This window comes from Netta rufina (assembly GCF_964035555.1).
Source record: "Netta rufina genome assembly, chromosome: 25".
Classification (NCBI taxonomy): Eukaryota; Metazoa; Chordata; class Aves; order Anseriformes; family Anatidae; genus Netta; species Netta rufina.
The window spans coordinates 3819116-3844770 of record NC_140149.1 but is presented as its reverse complement, the minus strand read 5'-3'; the positions used below and the strand labels follow the sequence as shown (position 1 = coordinate 3844770).

The 25655-nt window shown below is 42.7% G+C and overlaps 1 protein-coding gene and 1 long non-coding RNA gene across 2 annotated transcripts in view; one reads left to right on the top strand and one right to left on the bottom strand.

Moving 5' to 3' along the window:
• SIK2 (salt inducible kinase 2) overlaps positions 1-25655 on the top strand; it is a 48426-nt gene that overhangs the window by 15405 nt on the left and 7366 nt on the right. The window contains exons 4-11 of the mRNA XM_084301467.1: positions 3360-3521; positions 13917-14041; positions 16109-16232; positions 18239-18459; positions 19669-19821; positions 21437-21601; positions 24414-24642; positions 25347-25631. Coding sequence (XP_084157593.1) covers positions 3360-3521; positions 13917-14041; positions 16109-16232; positions 18239-18459; positions 19669-19821; positions 21437-21601; positions 24414-24642; positions 25347-25631 — 1464 coding nt within the window. The remainder of the gene's footprint in view (positions 1-3359; positions 3522-13916; positions 14042-16108; positions 16233-18238; positions 18460-19668; positions 19822-21436; positions 21602-24413; positions 24643-25346; positions 25632-25655) is intronic.
• LOC311218684 overlaps positions 12577-25655 on the bottom strand; it is a 35841-nt gene continuing 22762 nt past the window's right edge. The window contains exons 2-3 of the long non-coding RNA XR_014619120.1: positions 17235-17350; positions 12577-12849 (exon numbers count right to left, since the gene is read on the bottom strand). This is a non-coding gene — a long non-coding RNA (uncharacterized lncRNA). The remainder of the gene's footprint in view (positions 12850-17234; positions 17351-25655) is intronic.

Below are 25655 nucleotides of genomic sequence, written 5' to 3'. Positions count from 1 at the left end.
TTGTCTTTTCTTCTAGTAACAACAAGGCTGACATTCACCTTCTGTGAAGTTTTACTGGAAATTTACTTTCTGGTTTTAGTGTGCTTGATACGAGCTGTGTATCACAGAGAAAGCAGAACAGCTTAAATGAAAACATCACGAGCACCTATAACGCCCATAAACAATATGATGTTAGTTTAAAAAAACAAGCAAACGAACCACACAACCTAACAAAAACAGGTATTCTGTGTTACCTTGCTGCTTTGGCATCGTGTTGGGCACGATGATCCTTTTTGGGTCATTGAGGTTACGTAACTAGCTTGGAAGAGCTGATTAATCATTTACTTAGGGATTTTGTCACAGATCCTTGTAAGTAAACAGAGGTAGACCGAAAACCTCCGTTCCGTTGTGTTCTTTTTCCTGCTTGCAGAAGCAGCTGTTTTAACCTGCTAACTGAATTCAGACTGAAATGGTTGTGCCAGCTGGTCTCTAAATGATGAGTCTTGTTCGTGGGACCTTTGCGTAAATGATAATTAGAAGGGACTGGTGGCAGCTCAAACAGTTATTTTAAGACTTATTTCATAAATTTCCTAGTTTTGCGTCATTGAATTTGAACGTATTAAGCAGTGGGTTTTTTTTTTGTTGCTGTTTGTTTGTTTTTTCCTCACGTATTCCTTAGCTTTGAAAGAGCATTTCAAGACAGGACTCCATGCTGAAGGAAGGCAGTGAGAGACCAGGGACTTGAGCTGTAGTCTTCCACATTTTCAGGGTACTGCCTTCATCCTGCGTGTACCTGCAGGCTGGTGAAATCTTCCAGTGATCTGGCTGGTAATGCCAGTAGGGAAGGACAGTGTTTCGTGCCTCCACTAGCTGTATTCAAGTGGAATTTGTTAGCTGGTGTTCTGTGATGCAGTGAGATACGATCTTCAAGTCATCACTGCATTGCTATGTTTTATTCTGTATCTCCTAGATATTGCAATCAGTTTTTTTTAATGTTAATTATTAGCTCTAGTTTCACTGCTGATATACTTTTTCATGTTGCTCAGATGCCATTAGTGTATTCTTAAACTAATGATAAGCTGGTTTTAAATTGTTACTGTAAATAAAAAAAATATAAAAAAAGTTTTGCTTGCCTAATCTGAAAGGCTTTGGCTTTGCCAAAACAAATCAAACAGCTCAGCGCTCTGATGTAGAGCTGAAATGGCACAGGAGAACTGCTGACAGCACAGTGAAATTGCTGAAACAAAAGATACACAGTTGTGTTTTTTTTTTAAATCCCCAATTTAAAATTGTTAGGTAGTTGAGTATCGCTCGGTGGCACTCCGTTGCACGTCCTGTTGCAGTGTGCACAACAGCCCAGCTTCCCCGTGGGTGCTTTCCGTGGTGTGCCGTACAGCATCGGGGTATTCACGGGGTCACGTAAGCATTTGTGGCAGAACTGAGGAATCCAGAGCTGATGAGGAAATCTTCTCCTGATGGCACCGCCATGACGCAGTTCCTGCACGTCTTCGTACTGCTGTTCCTCTGCATTTTTTCTAGTTTGTGCTGAATGTTGATGTCTTTGCGGTATGCTAAGGCCAGTCGTCTTGCACAAACATGAGTCCAAAGTAGTTCTGCTAAATTTGGCTAATTTTCCATAGCTTTACAGGTAACTGAAAGCACAACTCTGGTTGTCTCACATTCCTGTTGGTCCTCTGCCCGCTTATTTGCCAAATATCAGTAAAGCACCTTCTTTAGTGTTTTGGAAGGTTAATATTCATACAGTAACTCATAAGGCTGTACTTCATCACCTCACTGTGAGTACAGAGTAAGCTTACCTGCCATGGAAATGAAACGTGGGACTGCAAGTTAATGTAACAACATTATAATGTTATTAGGAACCAAAGTACCAACTTATTTTAGGAACATTAGATTATATAAATTTAATTTTGTCTTTTCTGATTTATCCGAGCAGAAATCAACAGTCCATAGGCAAGCTTTTCCAAAAGCTTATTGGGTCATTGATCATCATATGTGTGACTTAAGTGCATTATATTGTAGATCATGGGTAGCTGTTATTGCCCTGTCCAGCTAGTCTGTTCCCAACTGCATTTCTTTTCCTCCTAGCCCCTCTGATAGATGTGGGGAGAGGGATGAAAATCCATGCACAGGCTGTGTTACGTGACTGGACATTCTACGTGATTAGCACATTCAGAACACCTCTGTATGTGATGTCTGATAACATCACATTACGTACACGAGTAAATAGTCCTCACAATTAAAAGCTGAGCTTGTATCAACTTGTACAAGGGGAGGTGTGTCTGTGTGATGCAGGAGGCCATGGCATAGCCTCACATCCCTCTGTCATCTCACAGAAAGAAAGGGGCACCTATTGTGCATCTTGTAAACAAAATCTGCTTTTTTTAATCTTGGAAAAAAAATAACCAAACTCTTATAATTCATCCCATAAGCTCATTTCTTGCTCTCTGTTTTGCTGTTTAATTTCAGTGCTAGTTGTGCTGCAGCAATTGGCTGGAGATTGGTTCGTGTTAGGTCAGAGGTTGGACTCGATGATCTTGAGGTCTCTTCCAAGCTAGACAGTTCTGTGAGATACGCCCAGCCTTTGCCCGTCATCCCTGCCCAGCACACCTATGTGCATTTTCTGCACCTTGGCCATTAACCACGTTCTTTGTGGGATGCAGGAGGCAATTCTGAACCCATCCTAATGGCTGGTTCTTTGCTTTTTCTGCATTGTAAGAGCAAGAAAAGAACTGGCTGTAGAAGCTGTTTCTGTCAAGACTCGCACAGCTGCTGCTTCGCTTGTTTTTGTTCTTGGGGATAAATGACGTCGTCAGCTTCAGAGCTATCATTTGTTTCAGGGCTAACATTAGTTTTACAACATAATCAAATATGAAAACAAAATGTTCTTTCTGCTTGTGATGCAACGAAGACAAGAGAGAGGTCAGGATGGGTACCTTATGGTTATTTGTTTTAATTTCCAAAGGAAAAATGCTTTTAGCCACCACATAGCGTGCTGAGGCTGGGCAGGAAGGTGTGTGGCGTGAAGCTGCTGGGAATTGATGAGAAGCTGAAAAGCACCTGGTGATGGGGAAGCAAGATATTCCAAGTATTCCTCATTCCACAGGAGTTATATGAAAATATTTATCAGAATAGTCAGCCATAAAAGAAGGAATAAAAGGTTGAGTTTCACAGTTCCACTAGGCAGCAGCTTTTTTGTCCCTACTCTTTAGGAGAGGAGAATGCAAGAATAATGTGTTGGAAGCTGGGATCGGCTGAAATTTTGAGTAGTTGATGCATTTGAGTATATTTGACAGAAATCACTTAATTTCCAGGGTTACTGCTTGCTGTCTAATCTGTTTAAACCGACTTTATTTTAACAGATTACCTCGCCAGCCATGGCCGTCTGAGTGAGTCTGAGGCCAGGCGCAAATTCTGGCAGATCCTCTCGGCAGTGGAGTATTGCCATGGCCGAAAGATTGTGCACCGTGACCTGAAGGCTGAAAATCTTCTGCTCGACAACAACATGAACATCAAAATAGCAGGTACCCAGAATGCAGATGCTATGCAGTCACACCTGATTTTTGTGCAGGTTGTTCCAGCAGTTCCCTTGCTGCTGCCCAAGAAATCCTGCTGTGCTTAAGGCAGAGAAAATCAGAGTGGTAATGCATACAATATCTTTGCACGATGGATATCACAGTGCACATAGCTCAAAGAAATCCTAGATTAGCTCTATTATACTTTCAGGAAAAAGGAAATAATTTTTAGAGTTATGGTTGTTTTTTTGTGGGTGTCATAACATGCCTATAATGCTGCCAGATGTTCAGGTTAAAACAGAGTTAATCAAATAACTTCTTTCAACGTTAGAAAAACTCAAAATGGAAGCTTATTGATTTTTTTCTTTTTGCATGCATGATTTCATTTTAATTATAAATTTAGACACAGCAGATGTTGCTAGCAATGGAAATCATTTTGTCGGTTGTCAACTCATTACAATTCCACGAATCCTTCCATACTGACTTTAGCCTGGAGACACTTGAAACGGCAAGGCTAGATAACATCTTGATTTGGAGGACTGTTGAACTTCAATCATCAATAATACAGGAGCAGGAAAGGAAGAACTGCTGGAAGAAGCTGGTTTGTATTGGTGTAAGCTTGTGAGTTGTGAGAAGGAAGTGTGAATAGACTTTCAATTGGCTGAGAAGGATGAAGTGATGAAACATTTCTGAGTTATAGATCATGGCTGGATTATTTTACCCTTGAATTTACTCTCTGGCATTTCTGAAATGGATGAACTGAAAATGTATCTAGATCTCTAATGTCTTCTGTAAAGGTGAGGCTTCAGAAAAGTGTTACATGTACCAGCAGATCTCTAAAACATGTGCTCCTTTTTATCTATGGAGTATGAAGACAGCATCCCGAAAGATTTTGAAGGAAATTTAGCATCTGTTTAATTGGTTAGCATCTGTCACGAAGGTTCACCCCTTTCTCAGTGATACTACAGAAGATGTTGGGAAGACTAAGCATTCAATCTATTTCTGGGGATTAACTTCCTCCTTAGGAAAAATCTTTTAAATTCTTTCAAGTCACCTTTATCAGAATGGGAAATCAACACAATCTTTTACGATGAGCACTTTACCTTTGAGATCAAAACTATTGCTCGAGCAAGAAATTTTATCCTTCTCTTAACCTGTAGCCATTGCTCACAAAACGGGTTATCGTTGGCTATAATATGTGATGTTTCTGATGGACTAAGAAGGATTTCTTACCAGCGTGTGTATCAAAGGGGCAGCTTTCCCAGTTCCTGGATGTGTTTGTTGCTTTTGTATTGACCTTTACTTTTGTCTGTACATTGGAAACATTCCGTTCTCCATTCCTGTACCCCCACCTTCCCACCTCTAGCATGTTTTCCTAATGGCTGAAGAGTTTACAGAAAGGTTAAGTAAGGGAAAGGTTACGGAAAATTGTGATGTGCGTTGGAGAACCGTGATTTGAATAGATTATTAGACTAATTTTTGTTAGTCAAATCTGAACGTCAGGCGTTTTGTTTTGGCAGAAGGAATGGTGCATAAAACAGATTCTCTGAAGCTAAAAAGGGAAGCCTAGTAATCTGCTCTTTGATGACAAGTGCTCTGTATTTCATGGCTCTTTAGCATGTCAGAGTGGGAATTCTACAGAAGGTTCATGAAAGCAGTAAAAATGGTTTTGTTGTTTAATGCTTCATATAAATAGCGGAGATTTTGCAGCAGCCTCTATTTGATTTTATATTAAGCTATTTAAGGCTAACTTTTAATTTTCTCTATACTCTATTGTTGGGTTTCAATATCATTACTGTTGGAATGTAATGAAATTAAAAGTTACTATTATGAATCAATATATATGAAGCAAAAGGATTTTACAACTGTTGTAGCAGGAAGGTGCAGTTCTGGTATGAGTTTGAGTTCTGACTTAGGGCCTTTGATGCCTGAAGAAAACAAAAGAAACAGTGTAGGATAGAGATGATGTCTGGACTTGATGCCAAAGTGGCCCAAGTATAAGTCACGGAGCGGGGCCCTCATCAGTGGTCTCTCTTCGTTAGCACTGTAGGCAAGCACATTCCCTGCCTCCATGAACACTGCAGTGCGAGCATAACACAGGCTCCCAAAAATACTTCCTCAAAGGCATCTCAGGAGACCTGTTACCCAGGGAAAGGCTAGAGACGTTGACTGCTCTGTCACGGGGAATTTCGATGTACAGGTTCTCCAGAGACTCGGTAATAACCGAAAGCACTGATAAATGGTTGTTACCAGATTCCATCAGCTGCTGCTGTCTCTTCTCTCCTCTTGGCTGCTCTTGTGCTCTACCTCTGTATTGCAGAAAGCTAATTACAGATGGTCTGTATGTAAATGATTACATTAACTAGTGGTGATTCACATGGTCTGTTTCTTTGGCGTAGCTTTGTTGAGCTTTATCAGATTGATAGCACTTCCCGTGTCCAGCTGCAGTGATAAAGTAACTGGAGAAAAGTTAAGCTTGCCAGAAACCGTGTCGTGATTTGTCCCAAACCAGTTATTTTATTTTTCTCTGCAAAGGAGATAGATGATAAACCATTCTGTGCAATTCATCTGAGATTTTGGAGTTAGCCAGCACTGCACAGATCCCCGAGAACAGTCTCTTCCAGTGGCTCATATTCTTCATGGTTCATTTATCAAATTGTGCAAGAACAAAGGGCAGCCAGGATCCCAACTCTGATAGCTAGAATTACTCTCTAATTAGAATTAATCTGGCAATTTAAAAACAGCACAGTAACTGATGAATTATTTTGATAGAAAGCTCTGCAGCATCGGTGTCTGCATTGGGCCCAGCACGGTGTGTGGGGCTGGACCTTGCTGAACACTCCAAGCAGCTACGAAATCCACATAGATACTCGTGGCCATTCCAGGCTCCTCTTAACTTCCACAGGATCTCTTGATTTATTCTGATGGCTTCTAAGTCTTTTACTGAAGCTTTTAATCTTTAAGAATACAACTTTTTCAGTTAAATACTGAAACGCGCGTAAAGTTATCTCTCTATTTCAGCTAGTAGGAGAATCAGCTAAGACTCGAAAGTAAGCATTCCTAAAACTATAAGCTGATGAGACTGCCACCTTTTATGTTGAAACAAGTAAGCTGGATTGAGATGTAATGCTTTTGTGTTAATACTGCTCTAAAAGAAAGAGGATAGATCGAATTCCAAGGATCTTTCATTTCTACCCTAGTAACTGGGCAAGGAGCAGGGGACGCATTAAGGAATTGAGATGAGAGCTTTGATACTGTTATTTTCTAGAAGATATTAGGGAGTTGGGAGCAAAAGCCTCAAACTTAAATTTGAGCATATTTAACGTAAAAAATAGTCTTAATCGGATAAAATGGCCAGTGAGAAAATTACAGCTGAAGACTTCCAAACCAGGCATTCTCCATAAAATTTGGTTTTAGTACTGGCGAGGTAAAGCTCCTTTGTTCTTCTCAAAGTTATTGCCTGTAGGCAGCCAGTTTGTTCGTGTACCTTTTGCATTTTGCTGGTTTCTGAAGGGATCGCAGGGGCTGGATTTCAGTGGCTGATTGCTGATAAGCTCTGCTGCCATCAGATAAAACTTGTTCGTTTTCTATGCAGAGAGATGCCTCTGCAGCTGTGAGCAGAAAGTGCAGCTTAGAATTGAGGATGGAATAGTGAGGTTCTCTCCGTGTCCTTCCAGCCCCACAGAACCGCCAGATTAAGATGCTTTCTAAATGTGTCTGCAGAAATCATTGCATCCTGGTGGTAAAGCTGCTGCGTGTGAAGCCGATCAGGTAGGAGACTGTTATTTTGAAGGAGGTTGTAGTGCTGGCTCGTCTTGCTGGTGGACAGTAAAATATGCATTGACGTCAGAACTGGCTGATCAGCATTCAGTTCATGAAGTGGGTCAGGTTTGTTTCTAACACACTCATACCTTTACTTTATCAGTACCTCTCCTCCCGATTATCTCCTCTGCTCGCTCCTATTGCTGTTGTAACAAAAGATCCATGTGGCTCTGTGAAGCCAGGCTGATTGAATCCTTTTGGCAATTTAAGAAGAGTGGATTAATTAGAGCTCGGAGGCTAGAATCCCTTCTGAAGGGTTTTTAGAGGTACAAATTAAAGACCACCTCATATTGCTAGATGCACAGCAGAAGTTGCAGTGGCTCTGGCAGGGAGCTTCTGTTTCTCAAATTGCAAACTGGTCTGAAATCTTACTCTGTTTCCATTTTTAACGGGAAAACAGATTCCATTTGAATGATGTATGTGCAAAAAATTATACCTTCTAAATTCAAGATTATTCTAAAGAGGGTAATGAGATTGAGAAACAAAATGCCCCAAATGTTGAGAGGCAGTATTTGCAGATTGCACAAACACGGAGTTTATTCAGCTGAACACAATGCCATAAATGACTGTATTTTTTTAACGTGCAGATTCAGGCAAATGTTAAGAAGATAAAGATCACTCCATTATATAATCTCAGTCCTCTGGTAACAAGTCCAATTTCGGTCCTTTTAGATTTCCGTGGTTGGGATGTGTTTTGTGGAGGGCTGGCACATGTTCCTTTAAATGACAGTAATGTTCTTAAAATTCGTTTCTCTGTTATGAGAAACCGTAACACCGTGCTTAGGTTAAAAATGGTTACCTTTGATCCAGAATGATAGCGGTAGATCAGCAATTGCAAAGCAGAAACAAAGTAGGGGGGAGAGAAAGAGAGGCTAATGATTGTTTTGTGCTTAATTGAATCCTGGCTACTCTTAACACTTCAAAAAGTGGGACAACCACTCCGACAGTGCAGTAATTAAACACTGAGGAAGCCCAATGGATCGAGCATCCAGTGTGCTATCTGGACCTTTAACTTCTTTGAAATGGCTTTAATGGATCCTATTAATTCTTGAGGTCCTAAAAAAAAAAGGTTTAGCATAATTGGAAGAAACAAGTGTGGAAAGTATGATGGAAACACAAGGAGGTAACTGTAATAATTTATGTACCCTAGCAAATAATGCTGATCTCCCTGCACAGGTAATTATTTTGTCTAACAATAGACTGTAATTGGATTTCTAAAGATAAGAGCAAATTGCTGAAATAGGCATCACTGTGTCTTTAAGTTTTATGTCATGTGAAAAAGTACAGCACAAATTAATAGATACCTGGCTTTTACTGTACTTTTAATTGTTGATGCATGCTATTTCTTCAGCAAAAACTTCAAACGGAAGGATAGTAGTATTCTTTGCCCTTGAAAAAGGGGAAGAAATTGAAGTTACAGAGCTGCAGATCAAAGACAGCGTAAAGGAACCGTTTGCCAGGTCGTAAGACATACACTTCTAGGCAAGGTGCACAGACTGGTGAGGAAATTCCCTCCTGGCTCAGATCCATCTGGCAGTGACCGGGACAGTACACAAAGCTGGCCACTTTTTGCAGCCTGCTGCCCTTGTACTCATTTCCCTGAACCCCAGCAGCCAGTATTGTTTTATTGGAGCCTGTATAGAGTGCACCCTTGCCTTTTCTAGTATCAATTTATAGACCTTTCATTCATGGATTTGGCTAATAAAACTTAATCATCTCTGCCATCACAAGACCATCAGATGGAAGCAGACTGCTGCTGTTGCACTAGTCAAGCGCTGTCTTTATGGCATTAAATTCTGTGATTTGTGGCTCAGGAAGGGAGCAGAAGGTCGCAGCCTTGCAAGGACAGTGCCAGTAAGTTGTAAGACGTCCCTGCTCTTGAGCTGCTTACGGTAATTGTAAAGAAAACTATCGTGTTACGAAATTAAGCATGTAAAGATAACAGCAAAAAGCAAAAATCCCAGTTATAACATAAACCTGCAGCTCCTCTAATACTGACCAGTCATACTTGAAGGCTTTGTTCTGTCTTTTGCTGTTTGGATTTGTTTATTTTTCTTCCTGAATTGGCTTCGACATGTTCACATTTACCAGAAACCTAACGTTAAATCCAGTCTGGATAGGCAAAAAGTTTCCCTTTCTTAGGAGCTGAAATTTAATGTATTTCCAGGCAGGTCATGCTTCCCGTAGCTGTGTTTACAAATATACCTACACCTACTTGTGAAGCTGGTACAAAGACTGAGGAGGGTGGCTCCTGAGTAGGAGCTGCAGTTCAGAGATAAAGATTGATATTTATCTGCAGTGCTTAGAGGATGTTGAAAACCTGACAAACTCGAGATAAGTGAAAGGAGAGATCAAATCTAATGACACCTATACAGACGGCAAAACGCTTCTGAGAGAAGAAATTGCTTCATGTCTCCCAAGTATTGTCAAGGTTGCTAAGCCAATGATGTGTGAAGAAAAGTCTCCTCAAAGAAAATAAAAAAAACTCACAACAAAAGTCTGGCTGTGATAAGAAGAAGGCAGGTGACACACAATTGGGGGATTTTATCTGTTTTAGGAGATTCTGTTGTTGCTCCCTCTGTTACTGCGCTGTTATGGATCTCCTGTGTGGTCTGACCTTCAGACGGCTTCTGGCATCGGAGCCTTCTCACGGATAGGCACTGGGGCTCTCTGATGATGACCAGGTCGTAAAAGTTCACTGCTGTGACGCTGGGTATCTGATTTTCAGGCTTTGAGCCAGTACAGTGACCTTGGACTGACGCTGGAGATTGTACTTTCTTGAGAGTTTCACCTGGAACAGGTCTTTGCAGTAGCGTAAGATGGTCTCTTGTAAGAAATGTTAATTTTCTGGAACACTATTTTATGTTAAGGTTAAGTGTAGTGTTAATTTTAATTTAACATTGGGTTACATGGGAGTTTGGAGCTTAAATATTTGTCTTTTAAATGTCCAGTCTGATTGTTAGCATGTGAAGATGGTTGAGGGATGGGACTGTCCCACCTCATCACAAAAATGATGATCATTAGATACACAAATCCTAAATCCCTAAGGAGCTGGTGTGACTGTGGATCTGATTGAATCAATTGATTCAATTGATTGAATTGAATCGATCACTGCGGCCAGCAAGCTCAATCATTTGTATTTGAGCGAGCGTTTGCTTTATAGAAATCCTTCAAATTTTTATTTAGACTTTTAAAGTAATCAATCCACCCAATGCTGCTCTGCTGACCTAGGAGATGATACTAAGTCAAACAGGGTAAGATAAATCATTAAGTCTAGCAGTTTCAAAGTTATGTATGCCCCAGAGTCCCTTTATCCAAGCAGTTTGCTTAGGTCTGAAGACTCTACTCAGCATCTTCCTTCCAGCAGATTCTCATGATTTGTTTCTTCCAAACTAAAGCTTTGGGCTGCAGCTCCTTAGTTGTCCCTAGGACTGCTTGAGCAGGTCTGGTGTCGGATCAGACTTACTGCTCTAGTCTTGAATGGAGGTTGACAGGGCTGTCTGATGATGATCTGATCACCTGTTGCAGAACGTTTTTGAAGATGCACTTACTGTGGAAGAACAACGCTGACAAGTGGTGTCGGTGAGGTTAGATGGCATTGCTGTATCGAGCTGTTCCTTCAGGATTACTACAAGTGAGCTTTAGAAAGAGGAGAAACACAAGGAGGACAGAAAGACATGAATTATGCATGTGTAGCTGTGGCTGATCTGCAGTTCCCAGCTGCTTACCTAAATCAAATGGATCACCAGCACAAGGTGTGTAGAGGAGGCTGGTTTGTATTCCGGGTGCCCCCAGGAATATAACTGTTACATGCAATAGTTATCTGTTACCTTATGGTGTGTGTTACCCACTGTAGAGATTTCCATCCTGAGAGCTGGTTGGTTGCATAGTCTTGGCTCTCCATAATTCCTCTATTCTTCCTAATTAGTGCATTTCATTAGAGACAACTAAAAATATCCTACTTAGATTAGTGGTTCTTTGCAACACAATGGAGACTTGCAGTGCAATGCGGTAAGGAAGCAGAGGTGAGGAAGGTATTAAAGGGGAAGTCTTTGTCATAAGAATGAGCCTGTGGTACAAAAAGACTTGGGATCTCCTTCCAAGTCGTGTAGATGTCTTGCTGAAATCATTAGTGAACTCATAGTTAAAAGAATTAATGACAACAGCCAAAAGGCCTGTGAGGTCATGCTTTTTTTTATGGGACTCAGATAACTTTTGAACCTGTTGCTTGGCTGTAACCAAATTCGACAGAGAGTAAAAGTCTCAAAGGGCAAAAACATTCCTGCAGCTCGTGTGTAGGTGCTCTGGCAGTAGGTGATAAGTCTTGCCCATGGATGCAGTTGCAAAAGGAGCCTATACCATGGTACACGCTAAGGAAAATTGCTCTTAAAGGCAGTTTTGGTGTTCCTGAAGCTGCCTCTTCTGCCTGTGTTCACTTTTTGATGTACGCTGCAGGAGTTCTGTTCAATGAACTGCTGGAGCTCGTGTCCTTCTGTTAGGAAAAAGCAGCCAAATACCTTTGTGAAGTTAAACAGAAGGTACAATTCCCTTTCCACACTGCTCCTCCACAACAATAACAGGTTAGCTTTATCTAAGCCTAGAAAGTTTTTCTGTTTAATATCTCTGTGTTGCTTTGATTCCGAGGGCTGTCTCATGGTTTATAGCTCAGGACATAAAACAGGAGCCAGGCCCTTCCCTCTGCATAACACAGCCCGTGCAAACAGCAGTAAAAGAGGTTGGACCAGCAGCGCCTCTACGGTGTCTGGTAACCACAGCGGTTATCAGCGCTGCTATCTGCTGATCAGCATTGTAATAACATACCTCTGAGGTATTCGGGGGTTGATAGCATTAAATCAACAGCCTGATTGCTGTACATCAGCACTGCTGAATTTCACAGGATTCCTCGAGTCACACCAGCATTACTCCGCAGGAGCCTGGTGAGCTCCAAGGGTAAAAGCATTATCACTTCAGAAAAGAAACACAAAGCAACTTGTAACCAGCTGCATGCTTTGCTCCAGCGTGCAAAAAGTAGCAGGGAACAGCTAAAGCGCCTTCACCCAGGAGCAAACCAGCCTTGAACAGCAGCAGTGTCACTGTGCTTGGGGGTCTCTGCATGTCACACGCTGATGCTCCGCTCTGTAGTTCCCTTGGAGATGCAGCTGACTTGTCAGTGCATTGAAGCAAGTTTGCCTGAAAGTCTTAAATCCAAAAATCATTTGTCCTTGTTATCAGATCTGTTTCCTTAGTATTAACAGTGTTTGTTGTCACAGAGAGCACAGAGAGTGGGCCACAGCAGAAGTGGAACAGAGGGCTCAGCAGTGCTGCTGGGAGCAACAGGGAGAGGTGCTGGCTTTGCTGAAATCCATGAGAAAACTGCTAGGCTTGAGCAGAGCCAGGATTTTGGTTCATGGCGTGAAGTACTTCAGTGGCTTTTATTACAGAAGACATGAATAAGTGGAGCCATGTATGAAAATTCTGAGTTGTGTTACTGAAGGAGCACGTTGAGGATGTGTATCTGCAAGGGATGTACAAGGAACTATTAGGAGACAGTAAGAATAAAGAATGCTGAAGCAAATGATGTGTGAACAAAGCATAGGGAGCAAGAGGGATAGGGTATAAGAACTGGAAGGTCTGGGCTGTGAAGATCTCTAAAACACAGATAAAGGTGAAGTGAATGGCAAGACAGCTACAGGTTGGCCACCAGGGCATGGTAATGCCTACCTGGAATCCTGCAGTTTGAAAACAATCAGCTTTAGATAAGCCAGTTTCCTCAATATCGTTGTTGCTGTTTTGTTGTGGTAAAAAAAAAAAAAAACAAAAACAAAAAACACGCAGTGAAGCTGAAAAAATTGCATCAGACTCTTTTCTGAATTCACCTCTCTATTCAGTTGTGGCTGTCATTTCGCTTTTCACTATTGGATTATTACCCATTGTGACTAATACCGAAGTCCCAAAGCCTGGTTCCATGTTAAGCCATAAAAAGCCATTTAAAAGAGCAGCTCAGTTGTAAAATGGCAAGTTTCACTTGGAGAATGAAGGGGCTGTAGACAATCCAAGGAGCAGAGCTTCCTCCCTAGCAGAAGGCTGCGTGTTTTCCCATGCCTGTTGCTTTTGGCAGAGTACCCTTCTCCCTTCTCCAGGATTGATGCTTTTGTTGTCAATATTTGTTGTTGGTTCAAGGCTAGAGAGCACCTAAAGAAAACTCAAGAAGTCTCAGATGCAGTGCTGAATCTCAGATATCTCTTGGCAAGTAAATAAGCTCATATGTATGCGATGTGATTGTCAGCTCGTTGAATTTTAGTGATAGCTGTTTCTAAACTGGGATTTAGCAAACTGGTAGAAGTTTACTCGAAGTTCCTACAGGTTGTGAAGTTTTGCAGAGTATTTTAATAATCATGAAGTTGTGAAAATAGCTGTATAGGGCATCCTAATAAATGCTTTCAGTGGGCGTAATGATAAAAAGGTCTGTGATAGAGCCTTTTGTGAATGACGGTGAATTTCCACGTCCAGCCTATGCATATAATTATTAGGTTTGTTGTGCAACTGGACATGGGAGTGACTGTCCCCTTAATTTCTTCACAGATTTTGGATTTGGAAATTTCTATAAGAGTGGCGAGCCTCTGACAACATGGTGTGGAAGCCCACCATACGCAGCCCCAGAAGTCTTTGAAGGACAGCAATATGAGGGACCCCAGCTGGATATTTGGGTATTGTTTTTCTTTTTTTTTAATATGGATTCAAGTCAACTTCAGGAAAGTTGGAACAAAGTTTTACCTTTGAGTTTTCTTAAGCTGCAGACAAGCTGTTCTTCTTTGGCTTCATTTCTTGACTGTCATAAAATGCTTCGTAACACTAAATGAAATTGAAGTTACCCATCCAAGTAGCTATTAAATGTACGTTGTAGGTCTACGTAAGCACAGCAGAGGAAAAACTGTACCTCCTCCAAAAGCTGTCTGGACTGAATGCATGCACTTTGCTATTTCAGTGCATTTAATATCTTCTGTATTAAGTTTGAATTGAACCTGTAAGGCTGGTAAGTTCTTGACTCTGAGCAACTGAAACATGGTAGAGATGATGAGTGTTTTCCTCAGCCACAGTTGTGCCACAAACATTTGTAGTGCAGGCAGCTGCACGGTTTTGAATCTGTGTGCGTTAATGGGTTCTCTGTGGAAGAGGACAGAGAGAGCAACCACATTCCTGTGCAATGGAAAAGGGACTGAAAGGAACTGAAGAGGTTCTCTGTACCCTTCGTGCATTGTCAGAGTTTGCTTTGCATTCCTTTTTTTTAAATTTATTTCAGTATTCTGGTACTTACAGTGACAGATTCGTATTCTGAAACAAGCAGAGACAGTGCAAGTTGGCAGTCTCTGATCTGGCATTAGGCTTGCAGTGATAACGTTATACATTTCACAACACGCATGCTGACATTTTCGTCAGAGCCTGGTACGCAACAGGACAGTGCACGATAAGTCACCTTTCAGCTGCTAACCTCATTTAAGTTATTCTAGTCAACAAATAAACACTGTGCTTCTATGGGCATATGTGTGTATGCATCTGTCTATCATATATCACACACATATATATGTAAAACCTGTAGTAACTGGCACATAAACCTACAGCAGACCTCAGCTCCATTATTCTTCTAAGCAGCACAGGCACTGTGTGAATGGCAAAAGTGAACCTCCAACCTTTGGTAAATATTTCTTTAAATGCATTACATCCTAAATCATGAACTGAATAAAAGTGCTACAAAGAGAAGCACACGTGCATTTATAGGTGAGATAAAACCCATTATCTTCTTTACTTATCTTCTGAGATAGGGACTCTGTATTTCTTTTGCGACATCCAGTTGCAGAATAGGTCTGCTGCAAGTGCTAAGCTGGCAGGAGGAATGCAGCAATCCCCAGTTCAAATTTTGTCAGGGCAAGGAAGGAAATGACTTTTTAAAATACATATTTGATTTTAAAATCTCTGTGTACTTAAAAGGTTTTAAGGTGAATATTAAATACTTGCTTTTTTCCCTGGAGGAATCCAGTGCTGTGACTCTCTGTGCCAGCTGATGGCATGAGGGTTTGGTGTGGTTATTTCATCTGCTGTGGTTATTTCGTCTAGTGTGGCGCTGTATTTCTTTTGGCCTATACTGCAGGACTATTTCCACTTGCAGTGCCAATTAACTTGCATACTTTAAAAAATGAGTCTGGCAGTTGGATGAGGGCTATTGCCCAAATTGTCTCCTTTTGCTCATTTTACATAATCCCTCGTGCTCAGCACCGTATGCAGCAAGGCAGAGTCATTAGGTGGTGTTCCCCTGAAGCTCACTGTTGGTGAAGTTACTGGCGTGCCTCTTACCCAGGTTTTGCAAGCTGGTAAATGTGAAAAGTTACAATTTCTAATTTTTTGGTGGCTGTTTGAGGTTTGCTTTTGTTTGAACAAAGTTCAGATTAATAGTCTCTAATTGTCACCTGAGGTGGGGGCTCACTTTGCAGCTATCATTTAGTCACATGTGGCTCTAGCATCCTGCTAGAGCCACTCTCTGACCTGTTACACTTCACTTTACCTGCTTATCAGCACGAGGTGCTGCCAGCCTTTGCTGTTTGAGGTGAGCTGACAGTTCCTAATGCCTAGGGATCTCCAGAAATATAATTTTTTTGTATAAATTTCCTGTTTCTGCAGAACATAATTTAATTTTTTTCCTCTGATAGGATTTACCTAACCAACCCCAACAACCTTGCAGGTAGCTTGACAAATGAAATGAATATTCTCTTTTTTTACAGAGCATGGGTGTAGTTCTTTATGTTTTGGTCTGTGGAGCATTACCTTTTGATGGGCCAACACTCCCCATCCTGAGGCAACGAGTTCTGGAAGGAAGGTTCAGGATACCTTATTTTATGTCAGAAGGTAACCATTTGTCCTCTCCTACTCATATCAAAGTAAACCTTGAATAAATTCTAGAATAATCTCTGTTGTGATACAATGAAGGGTGGTGCACTTGGCCACCAGACTAGAGCATGGCAGACTGTTTTTCATTTTGCTAAGAAACACAAGTAAGCCTAGGTGAGTTGTATGCCTTTGCTGCTAGGTAGGGGAACCAGCCCATCTTTCCTAGAGACCACAGTGTGGCTTGCCCAAGGGCAAGGAGAGATCTGAAATGGAAGGTGAAGGACCTCTCATCCTACAGTGACCAGAAATATGGGGGTGCAGGGGGAGAGGCGCATTTGTGTAGCAATTCACTTTCATTCTGCAAGGCCATAAACATTTCAATTGGGATAGAAAATCCACTGGGAGCAGTGTGGCTGCCCTACTGAAGCTGTGCGTTGGGTGTCTGCTAAACAGAAGCAAAGAGGTGCGCAACCAATTCATGTGCCAGGCTCTCAGAGTCACGTATCTGGCACTCCCACACGTGACAAAGAGTCTATCAGATCTCTCCCTTGATTAATTGCTGGGTTTCACTCTCCCTCGTGCCTGTTCAGACAAGAACAAATGGGGCCATTTTTGCACAGGGCTTCATGGTGTCCTTCAGCTTCCCTATACTAAAGGGTCTAAAACCTGAGTACTTGATACCAACTTTGCTGAATCAAATCCCCCTTTCAGTACACTACTTTCTATGAGATTATTTTTTTCTTTTTAAGGGTATTAAAAATAAGTTTTCAGCCCTGTTGTTCAGGATTCTGTGGTGCAAAACATTCTGTTCCTCCCCTTTTTCTTCCTGGCTGCGTCTCAAAATAGCCACTACAGAGTAGCTATAGCTCAGCTAGTTAGCTCAGCACTTGGTCGCTTTTAGCAGTGCAATTATGGCACCACAGCAAGCCTTCAGCTTCCTGGCACATTTTGCAGCCTGTGCTGAGCTGTGTTTGTGTCTGTGACTTTGCTGACATAAGTACACGAGCTCAATCCAGGTACCTTGGTGCAAGCTGCGGTCCTCACGGTGCCTGCAGCGCAGATCTGCTCTTTCACTTCCAGCTTTGCTGCTCCCCTTGCTGCTCACCCGGCGCTGCAGGGAGTGGGGAAGGGTGTGCCTGGTAGCAAAACATTGAAACCGAAAGAGGTCAATGGGAATAAATAGCCAGAAATCTCTCTCTAAACTATTCGTCATAGCTACCTGAGTGGCCTGACTCATGGCAACTGCACTGAAGAGATGTTTTTAACCCTGTCTAATGTGTAGTAGTCAGAAAGCAGCAATGGCCTGGGATATTCAGAATTATTTGGCCACCTACAGCACCGATTGTGCTTTGGTCCTGGAATTAAAACAGATAAACCTGCTGTCATAGTCACCATCTGCTATTCAAAGCCACAGAGGTGTTACTTTCACCTTTGTTTCTGTGACTACTGGTGTGGAAATTTAAAACAAAATTAAAACAGAAGACAATAATAATCCAGATTTGAAGTGCAGCTTTGCCAATCCCTTCCTCCACGAGCCTGGACAAGCTATTTCAGACTGATAGGGGAGAGTGTGAATTAGTCCACGTGCACAATTCACAGAGGATTTTTGAAGCTTTATCAGTCAATGTTGGCACTGTACTTAGAAAAGCATGAGTGGCTTCAAAGAGGTATTAAATATTACCATTACCCTTGTGCAGGGGGCTGTGTAGGGGTAATCACTGGACCCTTCAGGTTGGAAAAGACTTCTAAGATACCTAGTCCCCCCTTTACCCTGGAACTGTTGAGTCCACCACCTAACCATGCTCCCAAGGTCTGCATCTACACCTTTCTTGAAGCCCTGCAGGGATTTAAAGTAGTTGAGTTTTTGTCCTTTTAGGTGTGACTTTTAATCTTGTTTTGAAAGATGGTTTTAGCCTCCAGGAAATGTTTTTAGCGCAGAAGCTCGGCAGCTTCCTGTTGTGCCCCGTACTGGTGGGTGTCAGGTGAAGCTCTGCAGGTGGGTAACGTGGTGTTCTGCCCGACAGAGTGCGAGCATCTCATCAGGCGAATGTTGGTCCTGGACCCATCCAAACGGCTGACGATTGCTCAGATTAAGGAGCACAAGTGGATGCTTGTCGAGGTTCCTGCCCAGAGACCCGTTCTTTACCCGCCGGGCCAGGAGAACGAGCCCTCCATCGGAGAGTACAACGAGCAAGTTCTGCGGCTCATGCACAGCCTGGGGATAGACCAGCAGAAAACCATCGAGGTAAAACACACTCCAAGGGTTAGCTGTCCCTGGTAGAAGGGCTCCTGCTCCATTTCAATGGCTGGAACCTGTTACTTGAGTTCCTTACAGCATTCTTCATTTCAGCACTTGGAAAAATCAAAACTGGTGGTTTATTTTCTAGGTCAGACACTAGAAAAACGAAGCATTTTATAAGGCTCTGCTGCTTTCTTCCTGTCCTGCTGATGTCTTGGTCTGTGCCAGCAGGCTGGTGAGGAAGAGGAGAGTCATCCCTCTAGAAAATTTCCTAAAGATCAGCCCTGGCAGGGCAAAGGTGTCTGTGTTATGCAGGCAAACCAGTTGTGTGATGGCCCCCCAGACAATTTCACCTGCGTGCCTCACTCTGGCTGGCCACAAACAGCCACAGTCCAGTCCAAGGCATTCTTTGCCCACCACAGGAAAGCATGCTGCTGAAAGGGCAGTACTGTGGGAGGCAAGATCCTCCTCTGTGTCAGGAATCCAAAGTAGAACCCATGGGAGAGAATAATGCGTTCTGCTTCCACATCCCAGGGCTCCGTACTGTTCTTTTAGATTTCCTGGGTGGGGATGGATAAACCAGAACTTGTCAAAGGGAGAGAGAGGAGGGAAAAACAGAAATCAAGTTAAATTCATCTTGAGCTTCTAAGAGGTTGGGAAATGAAATTCAAAAAGGAGCATAAAAGTACTGAGCAGTTCTATGTCTCCCTCCAATCCCAAATCGTGCTGCTTGCCCAATGTAAATGCTGAAAGACTCCCCGTGGAGTTAACAACCATTTCCTCTGGCCTGGCTGATATTTTTAACCAGCGTGGAGGTTACGTTTGAGCACTTCCTGCCAGCAGAGGCTGCTTTCTCTGCTTTGCAGAGGCTCAGTTCCCTGCTGCTTCGAGTGATTTGGAAAGGCCAGGTATATTCAGGAGGTCCCAGAGATCAGTCTCTTCTCCAGGTTCAGATTTTGGGTGCTCAGAACAGCACCTGAACATGAAATACAAGCTCTGGTGACTTACAGGGGCCACTGAACTAAGGCTGATGCCTTTCGTTGCCTGGCACTCTGGATTGAAATTTCTCAATTCAGAACAATATTTGCCTACTTGGACACCTCTTAAATATCTTTTTTTTTCTAGTTGACAACTCTTTCTTATTCCTGGTCTCACAGAACAGAAAAGGTAACACGCATTTGGCCACACACAAACTCTTGTGCTTTTCTTTTCCAGTCTCTGCAGAACAAGAGCTACAACCACTTTGCTGCTATCTATTACTTGTTAGTGGAGAGACTCAAATCCCATCGAAGTAGCTTCCCTGTGGAGCAGAGACTTGACGCTCGCCAGCGCCGCCCAAGCACCATTGCTGAGCAGACCGTAGCCAAGGTGAGGTCTCTTTCTGAGCAGAGGTGGGCTTAAGGCTGTGCAACACATTATTTTCTCCCGAAATTGTTTCTATATTCACTTAGAAGTCGCTGTTATTTTCTGATTTCTGTAGTATGTAGACTTGAGCATCATTTTGGAAAGATTTTTTTGCATTTGGTTCCTGTCAGACTTCAGTTATTGAGAATTTCAAAACTTTTGCTGGGAAGTCAGTGGTTGAAGTGTTAGAGAAATACAGGTTCTGGAGGCTGCACAACACTTGGACTATCTTTAATGTGATCGACAAACAAGATGTTGAATTTATGGAGAGCTCTGCTAGCATGGGGCTAGAAGCATGCAGGCTCGATTCAGTGTTATTAAACATAGGTACCCTAAAGGGACCTGTTGAAAATAAAATCACTTTCTCCCCTGCTGTTCTCTAGATACACTTTCTATCTCCCTTGAAATGAAGCATGGCAAGGAATAGGAAAGAGGTACCCAAGAGAAAATATTAGGATCAATCTATCAGGTTAAGATGCCATATCACTGTGATATCTGTGTAGGAAATATGAGTATCACTGCTGTGAGACTCCGAGTCACTCAAGATTTATAGACATGTCCCTAAATAATGTCATTTCTGCCAAAACTTGCACCACTTTACTCCTGCTGCCCAGCAAGAGCCCGATTTTGCAGGAGATCTCACAGCATGGCTGCAAAACCTCCGTGTGCATCGACCACGGAGCCATCGCGACGACTAATTGATTTAGGTCTTAAGGATGTCATGTGTGTTTTATCAAGAGCAATTCTGGGTGCTCCTTACATCTGGTGCCAGCCCATCCATTGCAGCAGGCTGTCCACTTAGCATCCTCTCTAATTATCCTGACTGATTCAGCACAGGCTCTACGGCTATTCAGCCAGCTTCTTCCCTAGTAATTTCCATCAGAAAGAAAGGTCACGTACAGTTTATTGTGTCTTATTCCAATAATTCTCAGATTTTTTTTTTTTTTACGTTCTTTTGTTTCATTAAGATACACAGACGTTGTACAGCTTTTGATTCCTTTTAATGCCTAACTGGAAACATGAAAGACTTGACCTCTTCAAAAGACTTGGCCTAAGATGACTCAGATTATCGTGGGCTCAAGTAAATATTCTCCCAAGTTCACAGCCTCTTAGGTACTGTATTGCTGCCGCATGGAACAAGGGCCTGGATTCTGCTTCCAGGAGAAATCGCAACCATGCTGCTCCTTTTTCGCTTAAGGCAGCAAGGCATTATTTGGTTTCGCATTCTGCTGAAATGGAAGCCAAACCACTTCAACTGCAAAAAGCTAAGTCCAGGAACAATCCGGCTGGCAAAGATTTAAACCAGCTATTTTCTTAGATAGTAGTTCTAATGGCACAAAGACACAGGACAAAAAAAAATAAATCAGATTATTAATTACAGTATTAAAAGCAGGTGAATAGAGATAAGGAGCAAGGAGGAAGAGAAAAGGTCCAGAAGGTGGGCCTTTATTGTACGAAGATTGGGTTCTGTGTGGGACAAACATCTGGTTTCTGATGGGATGGGTATTGTCTTATTTGTGACTTTGCATGCTGTTTTCTACCTAAAATTGTTCAGTTTTTGGAGTTTTTCATCTTTTAGGCACAAACTGTGGTGCCGCCAGTGAACCTGCGCTCACAAAATGCGAGGTTGCTGCGGTCTCCAGGACTCGCCCCAGCTTCGGGAGCAGAAACCTTCTCGTTCCCTCCCTCCAACTGCCAGACAGAGACAGCGTTTATGGAAGAAGAAAGAGTTGAGACGCCAAAGGTACACAAAAGCATAAAATCACCCAACTGTTGTGTGAAAATTTAGTCAAACTACAACGAGATTGCTGCTTGTTGAATTACTGCCTAGCAAAAGCCCAGCCAGCGGTGATACCTCTGGGTTAACACCTAAAGGAAGATCGCTTCCTTTGCTGACAGGGAAGGATGACGTTGGTCATCCTAACACAAAGCTGGAGTCAAGGCCAGAACCTTTATTAATCCAAACTCATGTCACTTCCTTCACCTCAGTACCTCAGTATGCCTCCTGTGTCTTTTAACCATAGGTTTGGGTGGAAGGCACCTCCCGAGGGACCTTGTAGTCCACCATCCCATGGGCAGGGATGTCTTTCAGAGGATCTGGTTGCTGAAACCCCCATCCAGCCTGCCCCTGAACACCTCCAAAGAGCCACGATTGCCCTGGGCAGCCTGTTCCGCTGCCTCACTATCCTCAACATAAAAAAAATTTCTTTTTATACCCAATCTAAATCTACCCTCCTTCAACTTAAAACTGCTGCTAATCCTCCAAAACTGACGGCTGGCCTCTGCTCTAACTCCCTCAGCACTCTTCATGCTCAAAATCAAGAGGAACCTGCCCAGCTCCTCCTCCTAAAACTCAGAAAAATGAGAACAGGGGGATGCAATGGAACACGCGCTGCCCTTGCCAAATAGAGCTATTAAAATACCACGCTTAAAAGTCATTATCTACCAATTTCATAATAAGCCAGCCAAAGGAGTTACATTTTATTAATTTTTGTGTTGAATGGTAAATAGCCTGCAGGACCTGCGGGCTGTCAGAAACTATCAGAGCTGCAGCATCTCAAGCAGGCGGTCGCGGTTCGCAGCTCGGCCGTTCCTGTAACTAGGACTGCCTGTAAAGTCTCCTCTGGAGACCCGTCAGATTGCAGTCCCATCTAATGGGTTTTGTTTCCTGTAATCAGACGGGAAGACTTGGTGTAGGCTTCCCACACCTCCCAGCTACCAGCCCGAGCTGAGCTCACCTAATGGGACGTGACGGCTCCGCAGCCGTACAAATGTAGGGTTACAGCCGCGGCTCTCCGAAGGGAGCTTCGGGCTGATGCTTTTTGCCATCCAGCTCTGAGCTCGGTGACAACTCTCTGCAGGGCAGCAGAGACCGAGTGAAATGCGTGGGAGTTGGCAGCGGGGATAAAACTCGGGAGCATTTGTGAGGAAGGGGAAATTGCTTACGAGAACTATTTTTATGAAATGTATTATTCCCGTGAAACTTTTATTGTTCTCTATCACATCATATTATAACTTTAATTCTAGCATGTTGTATTCTGTCTGCTGCCAGACAGGGTTTTGATTTCATGCTTGCCATTTTGAAAGTTTTATTTGTCATTTACTGGTTAGTTTCTGACACTAAGAGCATGGCCCTGGATCTCATCACTGTTGTAAGTAACAACTTGTGTGGTCCCTTGCAGCTGGAAAGCAAAAAGTGGTTCAAAGAGATTTGGAACTTAACATTTCAAACTTTATTTCCTATTCTCCTTTGCTTTCATGCTTTTATAGATTCAGTTTGTCCAGAGTAAAATCAATAAATGGTGACTACAGCGAGGTGTCAAATCAGAATTGACTAGGGAACATTTCAGTGTCTGAGGATTACAGACCATAGCTGCTAAAATTTCCAAGCTCTGGTCCGTGTGCCATGGTAAACTGTAAAGAGCTGGCTGCACGTGTACCCGGCTTTCCCTTTTAGCAGTTCACTAAATATTCGTTCCAGTGCTTTTGCTGCTATATGAACAGAAGGCATTTGAATGGGAAAGTCACAAATGGAAAAGGACAGTGTGCAAGAAATTAAACTGAAAGATAAAATACATTAATTTTAAAATAGAGACACCAGATCCAGAATTTTCCTGTGCAAGTATCATCGTTGTACTGAAGCTCAGAATTTCTCAATACTGCTTTAAATACTTTCCCAGAATACTTTAATATAGGCTGCTGCTAGGATCCTTTGTTAACAGCCACTGTTAATGCAGTGAACCTTCTTGTCCAAATACACCGGTCTTGGAAACACCAGAGCTCTTGGCTGAAGAAAATCCAGGAATGGTTCATGAACAGTTTTACATAAAATCACCTGGAGCAGTGTAGTTTTATGCTAAATCAGGAGTATACAAACAGAGTAAATAGAGAAATAAAATTCTTGGAGTATTTCAGATAGGAAAGGTTCGTCTAAAGGCCATCTCATCCAACCTCTTGCTAAACACAGGGCTTCAAAACTAGGTGACATTGCTCAGAATTGAGTGAATCCAAGGAAGGGGATTCCACAGACTCTCTCTATTTGTGGAAGAGCAGTTAAAGTCCAAAGGACTTTTGCTGGAAAGGGTGCGCGTATTGTATTATTCTTGAGCACATCTCTACAGTTCTGCAAAAACGCTAGCAAATTAAATGCAAGACAACTTCTTTCCATATTCATTTGAGCAAGATAAATGAGGAAGGTAAGTATAGTAAGCGGAAATAATAATGTTGTACATTCTGTAAATATTCGTATTTGTGACTGAGCTGGCAAAGTTGGTTTGTTGTTTTGTTTTCAACAAGAAAGAGAAGCCCTGGAGAACACAGCTACTGGGCAAATGAGAGTGTTTAGAGGTAGGGAATCAAGTACCAAGAGAATGTCAGTGGTAATACCACCTGAAGGATTCATTTGTCTTGTGCAATTCTTAGCAAGTCCTACTTAACTCAGCAGGTTACGGGGAAGTGTTCATGCATTTAAATGACCAGGCTGCCTTCAGCCTACCTGGGGGTGATGCTGTGTGCAAGCAATTGAAAGCTGTCCATCTTCTCCTCGTGACATTTAGGTAAATGGCTGCCTGCTAGATCCCGTACCTCCCGTGGTGATGAGGAAGGGCTGCCAGTCACTGCCTACCAGCATGATGGAAACGTCGATCGACGAAGGGATAGAGACAGAAGGCGAGTCAGAGGATGACCCTGCACAGGCATTTGCAGCCCTCCAAGCAGCTCGCTGTGGGAAGAGACGTCACACTCTGGCAGAAGTTACCAACCAGCTGGTGATGGTGCCAGGCACAGGTACGGAAGTTAGCACGGACGTCTCAAAGCCCATTTCCTGCTCTCACTACTCAATCTAATAAATTAGCCCAGGAGGAAAAACACTGGGTTTTAAAAGTGACAAGCACAAGACAGAGTCTCTTGGGTTTTTCACTTTGTATTAGAAAGGAGAAAAAAAAAAAACGCAAATGTGCTGTACAGGTAGTGTAAAATCAAAGCTGCAATTAGACAGCTGGCTATGGCCATGTATCGACAGCAACTGGTGAAGTCTTTCAAGCTGGGGACATTTAGTTATGTGAGAAAGAACAAGACAAACTCTTCATCCCCTAAAGACATGCTGGGAGAGAACGGGGGGGGAAACAAAAACCTCTGGATTCTTGTGTATCCCAAAACCAGCAAGGTGACCCAGCCTTGCAGCTCAAGCTATAATGTTGTCAAGATCACCTACAAAAAATACTGAATGGGCTCCTAACTCCAGTAAACATCACCTGCATGGTGTCTTAATGCTGCAATAGTGTAAAAACATAAAATTCAAAAAAAATAATCCAGTGCAGCATGTGTTAAATGACAATTATTTTATGAAACTTGATTTTTTTTGTTTCATTTCTTCCAAGACAGTCACTGGAGACACTATTGGCAGGAGTAGCTCAAGTCTGTGTCACTTCTGCCTTGCTAAAGCACTGCTGCACTCTCCTATTCTGCCTTTTGTGCTTTTTTTGTCACAGGGAAAGTCTACTCGTTGGATGAGAACTCATCTCTGGGCAGCATTGATGCAGAGTATGACATGGGCTCCATTCAGAGAGACGTCAGCTTCCTGGAGGACACCCCTTCCCTGAAGGAAATGGTGCTCACCACCCAGCCAGCACCCAGGATGACGCCGCCGTTCATCGGCCTGAGACCTGCCAACCCAGCCATGCAGGCCCTCACCTCCCAAAAGCGAGAGACCCACAACCGCTCTCCCATCAGCTTCCGAGAGGGGCGCAGGGCTTCCGACACGTCCCTCACCCAAGGTAACAAACGTGCTGCGTGCATGG